At 42.6% G+C, this 13811-nt stretch overlaps 1 protein-coding gene across 2 annotated transcripts in view; it reads left to right on the forward strand.

Annotated features, from left to right (window-relative positions):
* Positions 1–1079: 1079 nt before the first annotated feature.
* Positions 1080–13811, forward strand: part of TXNDC11 (thioredoxin domain containing 11) — a 28487-nt gene continuing 15755 nt past the window's right edge. The window contains exons 1-4 of one of the 2 annotated variants that reach the window (XM_059484107.1): positions 1080–1280; positions 5685–5901; positions 6617–6714; positions 8580–8709. In XM_059484107.1, the coding sequence (XP_059340090.1) occupies positions 1135–1280; positions 5685–5901; positions 6617–6714; positions 8580–8709 (591 nt within the window). In that variant the 5' untranslated portion in view covers positions 1080–1134. Of the gene's footprint in view, positions 1281–5684; positions 5902–6616; positions 6715–8579; positions 8710–13811 lie in introns of those variants that run through there. The other variant, XM_059484108.1, reaches the window with a different exon arrangement.

A 13811-nucleotide genomic window follows, 5' to 3' on the forward strand; every position in this document is an offset into this window, starting at 1 on the left:
AAACAAGTTGCAGGCTGAGGTGACTCCTGACTGCTGAGCCTTTGGGCTTTCCAGTCCCTGGAGCTTGTGTTGTGTTTTGGCTTCTCTGCAGATCCTGCTTTCTGCTTTCTTTGGGTTTACTTATTTCCTTTTTTTTCCCCAACTAAGTTACTTTCAGCCATGCCTTCAAAATAACTAAAACTAGGTTTCTTCTCTTCATTCTCCTCCCCACCCAGGTTACTTTTCTCTGTTCCTTACATAATTAGAAGAGCTTTAACAATGACCTCAGTAGTTCGAACGTAGTCATTGGGCATATATTGGCTGTGTAAAGTGTTGAACCAAAGTTCAACATCATGTTGAATCAAGTTCATCCATACATGACATGGATGCTGTCTCCCTTTCACTTCACAAAAGCACAACAACTTTGAAACCAACCCCTCGTGTGCTTCAGCCTTAGCTTGGGGCTCTTGCGAAGTGACTGCGCCTCCCAGGCTTGGTTCGGGACACTGGAGTAGGACACGAGCTTGGTGCTGGAAATGCCACCTGCTGCAGTGCTGATTTTTTACATTGTTTGTAATAAAGCGAGTGTGAGACAGAGTACTGTGGACACTGTTATTTGTGTGACAAAACCTGATTGTATCGTGTGCCTTTCTGAATTGTTTTCTCAATTTTATGCTTTCATTGTTTAATGTAAATGCTCTGTAAATCATTGGAAGTAATTCTAGACAAAACTAAACATGACACCCTTGTTCTCTAAGGCCGGTGTGAAATCTTTCCTGCTGCGGGGGGCGGCTGTTGGGGAATAGCTGCTGGGGGGTCGGGGATTATCCACGGGCTGATCCCGGCCGGGAGCCTGGTAACGGTGCCGATTTCGAGAGCAGGAAGCGAGCACGGCAATCGCCGTCCCGTTCCTCCCGCTGCCGAGCGCAGGAGGCGAGCACAGCAATCCCCGTCCCGCTTTTCCCGGCGCCGCGAGCAGGACCTGGAGCGCCGGGCGGGCTGTGCGCCTGCTCGGGCGGGCGGACGTGGCGGCGGCGGGTTGGTGGGGGGAGCGGCCGCCCCGCCCGGCCCGGCGCGCCTCACGGGCGGGCGGTGGGAGACGTGTGCGAGCGGGAGCGGCTCGGGCCCCGCGGCCCTGCCCCCCTCGGCCGGGCCATGTCGGTGTGCGGCGGCCCCGGCGACGCGGCGGCCCCGCGACTGCGGCCCCGCGCCGCCCTGATGGCGCGGCGGCCCGAGCTGCTGTGCGGCGCGGCCATCGTGCTGGGCTGCGCCTTCCTCATCGCCCTCAAAGTCACCTGCAGGTACCGGCGGGGGAGCGGGCGGACCCGGGGCTTGGCCAGGGGGGAGCGGCCGCCGGTCCGCCGCCGTTCCCAGAGGCGGTGCCGCTCCGGGGCCTGGGGCAGAGCCGCCGGCGGGGCCTGGAGGGCCGGGGTCGCCCAGCGGCGCCGTGTACCCGCTGCGGCCGGGCCGCGTCGGGCACAGGCATCCCCGGGCTGGGGGACAGATCCTCCTCCCGGGCCCCACCACGTGCGGTCCTCAGGGCGGCTGGGACCGGTCGCGTGTCGGGGGGACAGCCATGTCTCCCTCAGCAGGATGGCAGCGGGGCGGGCAGGGGCGATAAGAACGTGGGTGGGGAGGGAGCGGAGTGTTTTAGAGACATCTGCCCCACCGCGGGTGTCGTGCTGTGGCGGCAGATTCGCGGGGCACCCACTTCTGAGGGCAGCATCAGGGTATGCAGGGCGGTGTCAGGGGGTGAACCAGGCTCTGCTCCGTGGGGCTCAGGAATGTGACAGGAGGCAATGGGCAGGAACTGATGCCCAGGAAATTCCACTTGAACCTGAAGAACTTCTTTCGTTAGTGACAGGGCACTAGGACAGATTGTACAGTGAGGCTGTGGAGTCTCCCTCTCTGGAGATATTCCGGAACCATTTGGACATAATCCTCTGCCATGTGCTCTGGAATGACCCTCTCTGAGCGGGGAGGTGGAACCAAAGGACCTACTGTGGTCTCTTCCAGCCTGCCCCGTGCTGAGGCCCTGTGACAGGCACGTTGTTGAGATGGAGCTGCTTCTGCTCATCTCCGGAGGTAGCTGGGACCTCGCGCTGCCGCCGAGCGGGCTCTGGGCCGCTGCCCTGCCCTCAGCGCTCTCGGCATCGGCGGGGCCAAACGAGTCTGTCCTGGCTCAGGTGTTGCTGTCACATCATCCCTTTGCCTGCACTTGCTTCGGACACGAAGATGTTTCGTGGTTTCCCTCCCAGTCTGGTGGTGCTCCTCTTGGGAGCTGGAACTTCCTTCTTTGCAAAGGGCTCTGCAGTTCCTGTTTGCCCGGAGCTGGTGGACGTGGAGCCAGGGGATGTTTGTACTGGAGGGTGGGGAGCAGCGGCAGTGAGCGGTGGGCACAGGCTGCTCGGTTCTGGAGCCTAAACCAGGCTCTAAATATTCTGCATGGGTTTTAGGTCAATGTGACTGTTACGTGCTCCAGGTCACACTATATTAAGAACATCTACTGCACTTGGGGTTTAATTTTGAGATTAGGAGAAGGCTACGAGGTGCTGATTATGTCCCTATTCCCCAGTATCTGACAAATTTTGTTCCACAAAACACTTGACTCACAGGTAATGCATCTGAAAAATGCTAAGGCTTTCTTTGCTTACCTGTCCACAAAGGGTGTGTTACTTGAATCAGAGGGAATTTTAAGTAATAAGTGCCTCAGAGGAGCTGTGCCTCCATTCCAGGAGGCTGTATTTCACAGTGACCTGATAATGTAGATGAAATTGCAAAGCTCTTGCCGTATTTCACAATGTGTGGTGAAGGATTTCTGAACATAATGACCTCCCTGGTGTTACATTACTAAGAAAATAATACTTTTTTTTGTACTTACAATGATGCTTCCTGCTCTCCTGTATTCAAAACCTGCATATTCCTTTCATTTTACTGCTAGTTGTGTTTGAAAGCTCACCGATGGAATGTGATTGGAATGTGGTTCTCACTACCTTGTAGTCTAGAAGTTTCGTTAATGGGGTTCAGCTTTTCAGATTGTGGTTAAATAGACTAATATCAGTTAGGTATTCCCTATTTGGTTGCTGTCAGAAATATAGAAAATTAGGTGTAAACATTCCTTGTGAAGTTTGGAGCATGGTTAATTGCACATGTTAACTATAAGTACAGGACATAGTTTTTCACCACATGTCAGTATGATTTACTAGCAAGACACAGCACCAGGGCATTGGTTCTTACAATATATAGCTTTCGATATCAATGGATAAAAAGTACAGAAAGGGAAAATTCCTATACTGCAAGGCAGTCCATTAGTGGGATTTGATGTCTTGCAAGTTTAGAGTGACTCAAGGAATAGCCAAATGAGACCTTACCTAGCATAGGTTGGTATGAAAGCCTGTGGTCTAGAACCTGAATTATTTCTGGCACTATGCAAATGTCTTTAAAACAAGCCCACTCTCAGGATTGTGCAATCAAAGGGGCTGCTGGTCCTGTTGGCACTTGCATATGCTTCTCTTTATTACCATGGTGTTCTCATAGAAAGCTTAAGTTTTTGTAGGCTCTATTTTTTCTATTTTGCAGCAGCTCAATAACACAATCAGTGTTTTAATAAACAGTTTGTGCTTATTATGTAATTGTTTCTTATGTAATCCTCAGTTTACATGTGTGTAAATTTTAGGGGTTTTCTTAGGGAAATTAGTCAAGGTATTCTATTATATGTTTGGTATTGCCGAGGAGGACACTGCTTAGCAAATCTCCTTAAGCAGCTGTTAGCTATTGATTTATTATGTTTTCATTTTAATAGTTACTGGAGTTTTTGTCATATTTGAAGGTAGTCGTGCAGTTTCTGACTCACTCATGTCATGGGATTTCTGCTGATGTGTTCTACCCATTCTTAAAATTTGGAGCCAATTCATTATCTAATTTTTAGGTCTTAGGCTGTAATTCTTGAACCAATCATCCTCTTTCTATTTAATTCAGTAGAGGAAGCAGAGGTTTTAAACATATTGAGGTTGTCTGTTTTCATTAAACTAGATGGAGAGGAGAAGTTCTAGCTGCTGTCTCTCAAGAAGTGTCGTGCTTTCAGCAGCTGATCAGCCTGTGAGTGCCAGAGCTCACACCTGAGCTGTGTCCTGTCCAGCTGGCAGGCAGAAATCATGGCAAGAAGCTGCAGTTTGCATAAGCATGGGTGCAGGAATGGCAGGGAACCAGAGGTGTTGGTTCTGAGGTGTCTGAAGAACTTGAGGGTTGGGAAGGAGGTGCTGAGATGGTGGCTGGGGGAGAAGGGAAGGAACACAGGCAGAAGTCCATAGAACAAAGTAGATTTTTGATAATCTGTGTAAAAACATAATGTTGTGACTGGATGAATTAATGAATTATAAACAGGAGGAACCATTTAAAATTTTCAGAATTCTGATTTTGAAGATTTGATTTTGAAGAAATTTTATATACAAATTAAGAATTTTTATAATTTGTGATATGTACTGAGGGCAATTCTAAAATGTTAAAGCTTAAGTGAGTAGCCTGGAAATGAGAGACAAGCTACAATACAGTTTTTTGCTGTATTATAAAGACAAAGATACTTCTTAAAAATTAGATAGATTGTAAAGTTTGAAAGTGTGGCAGAGTTTTTAGGAGGTTGCTTAATATATGAGGTTGACAGTGTTCAGGGCTCAATAATTTTATCACAATTAATAAAATTTTAACCTCACAAGGATCAAATATCAGATAATAAGATTTTTATAGTAGCTTTTTATTGCAAGAAAGTAAAAGAAATGCACACAAAGTAAAGAAGTACACAGTCTTTCCTAAAACTTCCAGTCTTGTTATGAACCATGGCAAAATTGAGCATGACAGTGTTGTCCAGTTTTCAGTCTGGCTTACTTTAGTGTAAATATAGCTAGGGAAAAATTTTAAAATGAAGACTGTATAAAAAGAGAGTCACACATTCATTTGTGTTTAAGGCAGATTATACCATGGCAACTTCTGAACACCGGGGAAATCCCAAATTGTGGATTGTTTGGTTGCTGATTGGATAGAAAGGGTTTCCTGAGTATTTGGTTTATTTCTTTGTATTACTTAGTGGCCAATCTGATTTTTCGTAAAAAACTCCATCTCATAATCTCTTTAAATTTAGACTATTTGTTTATACTGTGATGTGCCCTGAGCAGTTTGCAGTCCCTGCTCTGATCAGTAAAATAAACCAGTGCACATTTATATATCTTTTCCTAACAGAATATAAAGCAAAGGAGTATCATATACTGTAAAACAAAGCATAAGGCAGGGTAATAGGCTCTGTTTATATAAACAACACATCACAAAACTTTATGACCAGTATCTCTTTTCTTATCAGGCTGCTGTTACCTAAGGTACAAGTGTTAAAAGAGGATGAGGCCAGGGAAGAAATCAAAAGAAATCACTCTTCCTGGTAATTTTATGCTCTACAGCAACCAGTCATTAGAGTGTGAGCTAACATACCCATAAGCACAGTGCATGGTATCAGAGTGTGACTTTCTAAAGCTTGTGAAGGGTGATCTTTAGATTTTTATAGTATTTCATGAAACTAACTCAGATAACATAAACTGTAGTCGTTCTGCATCAATCTTGTAATTGTGTGACTTTTGCTAAGAGTAAAACTTAGGGCTTTGGGCCCCCTTTTTTAACTGCTGCTGTACAGTCTCAATAACCACTCAATTTTCTTCCTGCAGCCGAGCAAAAGATGTAACAATGCCAGCGAAGCTTCCAGTGAATTTTTTCTCCCCGAGATCTGCAGTGATTGATCTGTTCCGGGGGCAGTTGGACTACGCGGAGCAGCTCCGGCAGGACTCAGAAATTGTGCTCTACTTCTTCTACGCGCCCTGGTGCGGGCAGTCCATCGCAGCCAGAGAGGAGATAGAACACGTGGCCAGCAGGTTGTCAGACCAGGTAACTCCAGAGAAAGTACCAATCTTGAACACCACCTGGGAGCTTTTCAGTGTCCAAGCTGATGGTGTTGTCTGTCTTCTCATGAGAAACAGTAGGACTTGAACACTCACATTTTAGGGAAACTCATCAGTCATCTTAAATTTAATTTAGCATACAGAGTGGTACAATAAATGGAGACAGCCTGTGGTTCCTGCTCAGTTGTCTGTTATTTCTGCTTTTAAAGGGGGAAGGCTACAACTTTCTTGTTGTAAAGTGTTTTCAGATTTGTTCACCTACCTTCAGACAGAAATTCCCTGGAGTTTGCTTCCAGTTCTGGGATCCTTGGAGACACTGGTAATCATTTAAATATTGTAACCATAACAGTGCTTTCAGACCGTTGAGTGCCTGTGAATATTTCAAAGGCACAGCTGTCCTAAACCTCCACTTGTTGAGCTCCACTCTGCAGAAAAAGTAATTAATGTGGGTTATGATTAAATTAATAAATTTGAAGAATTTAGTTTAAGAGCTAAGAAGAACGGTGACCAAAAGGATTGCTGTTGCAAAATGACAAAAAGAATTTTAAAAAGTCTGTCTGTGACAGATATGGAATACTGAGTTGAAAAGGCCCTGGAAATATCAGATGAAATGGATCGGAAAAAGTACATGAAGTACATCTTGGATAAAGTAGGTCACAGTAAAGTACTTTGTTAGCTGTGAATTTTTACCTGCTTTGCAGGTGCTGTTTGTGGCTGTAAATTGCTGGTGGAACCAAGGGAAATGCAGGAAGCAGAAGCATTTCTTTTATTTTCCTGTGATACACTTGTACCATCAAAGGTAAGATTTCATATATACAATTCTAGGTTTTTTATTGTTTTGGGAAACAGAGGTATCATATAAAGTGCTGCATTGTGAAAATGTTACATTTCTGGCTTCAGTAAATAGTTTTTGGGTAGATTCTAGGTGAGCTCATCCTGTATGCTGCTCAAGTGCCAGGTAGGGCTGTAATTGTCAGTTAAATGGCACACTGGGCAATTCGTCATCCTTATGGAAATTTTGGGTTGCCTGTGCATCTCCTGGAACTTCTGCCTCCAATGAAAAGAATTCACTGTTACATATTAATTTCAGATGTCTGCTTGCTCTCTGGATGGATTATAACAACTGGTCCTAATTTATGACAGCATTAAAGAATGTACCTAAGGGTTGTTGAAGTTAGTGGAATTTAAGTGCATATTTAAATTGTACTACATAGTGAAGACCTTGTTCTAATTTTGAACTTTGCACTCACTTTTTTATTCCCCCAAAGCCAAGATATCATTGTATAAAAATTTACATACCCTCACTTTTATTTTTTAGTATTTGTGTGTATTATCTGTTTTTTTTCCTCGGTGTGGAGCAGAAGGTAAGGAAACACAGTTTCTAACACTACATAAACGTGTTTATCCTTTGTATTTTACCTTTTATTTTACTAGTCTTGAACTGCATCTCTCTTTCATTAGAGAGGCTGATTTTGTTTTTTGGGTGGAATTTATGCATTGAGGAGGAACAGTCCTGGTCTTTGTTAGCTGACCGTGTAATAGACACGAGACACTGGCATAATTCAAGCTGTAATAAAAGAACCCTACAATCCCACTTGGATGTACTTTGACTGAAACTTACTTGACCTTGAAATTACAACACAGTAAATGGATGCACTTGGTATCATCAGTAACCTTAAACAGAGCTGTAACAAGATGAGGTGTAAATCCCTATTGATACTTCATCAAATCCTGTAGGGCAGTGCACCCCTCATGCCTCAGATACTAAACCTCACATGTGGTGCCCTGGGCATGTGACATGCTGAGCAGTGAGTATTGCAGTGAACACAGAGGTTTGTAATAAACTGATGTAGAATGTAGAATGATCTAGTGGGCTCTAGGAGACCATTTTGAAGCACCTCAATACAGGTATCTCAGTGTGAGTTGGGTATTTTCCAGTGTATCTGTATGTACAAGCTATATTAAAAATGCATCACATTAAATTCTTCAGTGGAAATGGACTAATTTTTTATGCTCTTTGTGTTTGATTTCATGTGGGACAATGATTCTGTGCCCAGTCCATTTATAATTAGGAGGAAATCCTCTGGAATTCACAGCTGCAAGCTCCAGCCCACCTTGTTTTAGCACTAACGTTGTGTGAGCTGTTTTATCATATGGCTGAGGGGGAAACTGGAGCTTTGCTGAGTCTCTTCATCAGCAGTGCAACTGAATTTGTCCCTGCTTTACTGATTGCTGCTCATAAAAGGCTGTGTAAAAACATTGCAACTTTTCAGACTGATACTGTTTTTACTGCTGAAAAACAAGGGAAAATAGTGACATTTTTCAGATCTATATTTTTAAGTCTCGTGTGTTTACTTCAGAAGAAGTGGAAAGATATGTATATGGTCATGTAATTTATATCTGAGTTTTACCAAGTTCTTTAATGGGACTCAGAAGTGATTTCCATCCCTCCATATCACCAACACTCTGCCCCTTCCACAGATACTCTGGAGCTTCCCTCTGGTAACACAACTCCCTCATGACTTACAGCAGCCACTGGTACAACAGAGAGCAGTTCCCTAGAGGCTGAGCATGCTGTCTGTATAACTCCTATCTGCCACCCCCAGGAGGGACTCTCTACTGTTAATTTAAGTCTTAATGTTCTATTATTTTTTTTGGTACTAGTTTTGGACCAATTGAATACAAAGGCCCTATGAGTGCTGTTTATATTGAAAAGTTTGTTCGCCGGGTGATGACACCACTACTCTACATCTCGTCTCGATCAAAATTACTAGATTTCCTCTCAAATTATGAGGTACTTGTCTCTCTTCTCTAGCTTTACCACTGTGGTTCAGAAAGAGTTTGACTTGTTTAAGGATTAAATTTGATCTGCTCCAAAATACTAGTTTATTTTCAGGATCCTGAAATCAGTGCCCTATAAATTTGTTAAAATCATTAAAATATGAAATGACAAATTCATAATGTTGATTCCCTATATAGTTACTATTATGATCTAGTGATGCTCTTAATTTACATTACTTTAGTATGTAGAGACAACAAAGTTGTTATCTCACCAAACTGTTAAGTACGAACAAGAAAGAAGGGAGAAATCTTTTCACAAAAATCTTGTGGTCTAAGTTGGCACAGCATTTGAGAAATATATAATCATTAATTTTTAAAGAATAGTAAGCTTTTCTAGTAGGATAAGTCTTTTAACTGAAAACAAATATGAAACCAGTTGAAGCAAGGGCTCCTAGTCACTTTGTATGTGGTAATTTGATGATTTTAATCCACTGGTACATGTTGTTTTATTCATTTTTGTCTCTTGTGTTCAGGGGTGATGAGATTAGTAGCAATACTGGTGGAATAATAACTTCCAGTCAGACAAAATATGCTTACAACAGAGCCATTTAAAATCCCTTTATAACTGTTGATTCTCGCAGTGCAGAGTGCAGAAGTGCCATAATCTTACTAAAGCCCAAGCTGTGAGAGCAGTGTGGAAAACTGATCAACAAATCAGTGCTGTGGCAGTGGGCAGAGCATGGGAGGGACCCTGCAGTGTCTGGGGCTGGAGCAGAGTCTGTGAGAGTGCTGCTCACTGCAGTGCCTGCCTGTGCTGCAGGATGGGGCCTGGCCTGTGCTGCTCAGTGGCAGCTGCCACAGCCCAGGGGACGCACGCTGGGAGTTCCTCTGGGTAGGGGCTGTGCTGTTCATACCAGGAGCTGCCACTGGCTTTGGTTTTCCAGTGTTTTAAGTGGGGACTGTGAGTTGGGAGTCGTGAGTTGTGGCCTGTCTCTGAATGCTGGTACTTCCTGTGATCACAAGCAATTCTCTTGTCCTTCCATCGCTTCAGTTTTGCTGTTCTAAAATTCTGAAACATTTCTTTGCCTCTTACAGAGATTTGAAGAAAGCCATGCTTGGTTTTTGGTTTGTGTTATGTTATTTCTTGGTAGACTGCAGAAGGTTACCAATGAGCGTATTGTCATTAAGCTTAAATTTGCTTTGCAGTTAGAGGTGCACTTCCACTGGAAAAAGACTAAGATAAAAGACAAATTTAGGAGCAACAAAGATACTTTTAAATACTGCTTAGCAGTTGAACGGATATTTTTGTTTCTGCATTCAGGCCTTACCCCCTTCCTGTGCTTGAAATTCTGTGGCTCCAAGTGCTGAGTTGCTGTTTATGCTCAGTATTTGTTGGTTTTTTGGTAGAGGCTGTTTCTGCTCATGTTGCCCCACAGTCATTTCTGCCTGAGGTTCTGTCCCAGACCACAGCTCAAGGTGCTCAATGTCTTTCTTGCCTCTGTAAATTTATGCAAGACAGGAAGGAGGGGATACAAAAGTAACAGATACAGATAAGATGAAAGAAACATAATTGTTTATGAAGGTGGACGCAGAGAAAGCCGTAGACACAAAGGAAAAGTTAGTTTTAAACTGGAAATAAACAGGTTGTTTCATCACTTCAGTCAGAAATGAGAATGTTTTACAATGTTTTTCCTATGAGTTTAGGAATTGATACCTTTTGTAGGAGAAGATACAATCCAGGGGTTAGTCCTGTGTTTAAGAAGTGAGAAAGTTTGGGGAATGGAGTAGATTATGGGCAGTTGGGACATGTATGGCACAAACTAATTGCTATTTTGAGACCCTTGGCTAGTGTCTTCTTTTGACTTTTGATCTTCTCTGTATAAAAAATACTAATTTTTAGCAGAAGGGAAAGGACAGAGGATTGTCAAGGATTGCTGTTGGGCACTTTGGCAACTCTCTGCTGGTTGATCGTGTTTTTGTGATTTCACTGAAAAGCTAATTCATTTCAAGCTCAAAATAATTTGCAAGATTTTTCATCATCACTATCTAATTTTCAGTCCTGTGTTCTGGTAGCAAAAGGATTCTGTAGACCAGAAGAGATCCTGATGAACAGAATCCAGTTAAATGTAAGAACCGATGGTGTTTGTTATTCGGTCTTTGGTTCCTTCCTCGACCGAATCACGACTGTCGTGACATGCCACTTGCTCTCACTAGAGGGCGCTCAATCCTCATGGAAAAAACCTGGTTGAGGACTCGAAAGTTGAGCTCCTGCATTCTCTGGGGGTTGTGGAATGATACTAGTGTAAAACTAGAAATGGATACGAATTAATTTTTGAGAGCAAGGAAAATGTGCCATTTGGAAAGCAGTTAAAATCTTGAGCAGGAAGATGTGCAGTTTCTGCCATAACTCAAGGTACCTGTGAATACCTGTAATCAAATTTCTTTTGTTTTCTTAACTGCAGAGATGTAACAGTTTCATTTTAATCCAAACTGGCACGTCTCATTGCTCATCTGACTGCCCCAGCTGCTAGAAATGGCCTCGGCCTCCTGAGGCACAGAGGAGGAAACAGGAAGCCACTGCAGTTAGACAAAAAGCTTCACTCATTTATGAATATTAAATGTGCTCAGGGAATCCATCATTTTCTGGCTTCAGGAGCAGTAGGGAGGAGTTGGTCTCTCTGGGAGGTGGCTGCTGTGTCTCTTAACATGCCAGCTTCCTGCTTTGCTCTCTTTGTGTAGGAATGCTTCCTGAGCATCAGCAGCTGGGTAGATCTGACACAGATAGAGATTCAGCTGGCTTTCATGTGGTGCCTATGTTAAATGATGGTGGGAAAATTTGCTTTCAGGTCTGGGTACACAATGATTTTAACATCATTGGAAAATGATGTTAAATGTAAATTTAATCTAGTATCGGTCAACAGTTTCTTTGCATTTCTGTAGTACAGATATAGTGGTATGTAATATTGGTTCTTCTGTACCCCAGAGAAGACACATTCCTTTCCTCTTGCTGTTGGCCTTCCCATGTTCACAGATAAAATGAGGCAGGAATTGTCTGCCTGCACAAGCCTGAGAGTCTGAAAAAAATCGCCTCCCTTACTTCAATGCAATATAGCCAAAACATTTTTTTAAAATTACAAATTGATATAGAAGTAACTGCAGTACTAAAGACATTTATGCAGTTGTAAACTAATCATGGGGTTTTCTTCATATCTTCCATTCCCATCATTTCACTCTTTTTGGCTTTTAAATTTCAGAGCTTTTTCCTCACAGTCATTTAATGCTGCCTTTCTAAAACTCTTCAAGGCAGTTGTAGTTTCAGTGACTCCCATCAACCTTTGCAAGTGTTGTTACTCACCCTTTCCTCCCTTTTCTAAAGTGCTTATGGAAATATTGAAGTGCTTGAGTATCAGTACACATCCTGGCTGGCTATCTTTGACTGCTGAAAAACAATAATTTCTAAATGTTTTTTGTCTTTCCTACTTTCCTAAGCTGGAAAAGGACCTTTCATGTTATTTCTTATCATCTTAGTTTCTTCAGGAGTGGTTGGTAACTTCTTCTAGACTTCAGGGAATTACAGCCTGCTGCATGGAGTCATCTACATGCTTGCTTATTCCTTCTACAAGTTGTGATAGGTTTGAGGCATGGTTCAGTAATAACACTGCTAGCTTTTCCCAGTAGAAATTAATCATCTGAAAATCTCTGTTCATTCCTAAAGTTTCCATGCACTTGCTGTTTGGTAATTGTTGAGATGCTTGGTAAGTCTGTTACTTGATTTAATTGTATCCCACATCACTTTCCATTCCTGTGGTGTAGGGACCAAGCAAGAAATAGGCTTCCCTACAACTTATGATTTTGTATTTCCATATGTGAGTTTCATTAGGAAATAGCACTAAGAACTATTCACTAATGGACATCCTCAGGTTTGCTCCAAAGCCTTTCCTACAGACATTTGGTTTGAGACAGGGACTGAAAAATCATTTCCTGGAAAGAAGAGCTGCAGCAAGCTCCACTCTAGCAGTGCCCATGCTCCTAATGCTCCTAAGCACCCTTGGACATGTCAGTGTTTATTCCTCTGGCTTAGTCAGCAGCAGCTTCAGCTGATGGCTCCTGAGTGCTCACATGAAGGTGGGTACCCAGAGCTGCACACTGCTGGGAGCAGCTGCTCCTCAGTAACACATTGGGTGTAGATTCCTCCTGAACTGTTTGCTCCAGCTGTTCCTGAGTTTTGGAGGCTCTTACATGGAAGAAGGTGGGAGTTGTTGCTGTTCAGCTCTTCTTGGCCTACTTGTATTCCAAACCAAGAACTTCTTGTTCACATTGAGATACCTGTTCTGTGAGACTTGAACCTCACTTGCACAGAGCAAGAATTGTTAACAGTTGCAATACCTGAAAGCATTCAGTCTTACTAAAAATTTCACTCTTACAGACAGGAAAACTTTCTTGGTACTTGAGAAAAAATACAGTAATTTAGTCCCTTTACTCCTGTGTATAATTGCACCTGTAACAGGGCAAAAACTTTCACTGGTCTGGGATGATGATTAAAAGGACTTTATTTAACCAGATTACTGATTAGGCATAGAGCATTAGTAAATACTAGTATATATAGTAGTGTATAGTGGCATATATTCTCCAACTACACATATTTTAATTGAAAAAACAATTTACAAAAATTATCTTTTGGGAAACATTATTCACAATCTGGAAATCTTAAGCTTCTGTTAGTGTAAAGCAGAACTGTCACTCTGAATCAGAATGTTACCTTTTAAATAACATTATAAATACTTCTGCATCTGACTTCTGGCTTCTTGCCACACTTTACTGTCACTTTTGACTCTCCTTTCTTTCACTAGTTGGTGTCCTGAATTCACTTGGTACAAGATTAGTATTCAAAAATGGTCCTGGGAAATGGGACGTGAAAATTTTGATTATTTTATCTGTCTCCTTATTTTCATTCAGTTGAATGCTTTCAAAGTCTTTTAGAAGGGATTGTTTCTTTTTACTGTCTTAGTTTTGGAACTAAGAGAAAAAGATGATCATTAATTACTAACCTGTATGTTGTTTAAAAAAGAACACTGAGTGCTATTATTTTATTGTGTTTTTTCGCTACTATGTTAT

This window comes from Ammospiza nelsoni, chromosome 17, assembly GCF_027579445.1.
Source record: "Ammospiza nelsoni isolate bAmmNel1 chromosome 17, bAmmNel1.pri, whole genome shotgun sequence".
Taxonomy (NCBI): domain Eukaryota; kingdom Metazoa; phylum Chordata; class Aves; order Passeriformes; family Passerellidae; genus Ammospiza; species Ammospiza nelsoni.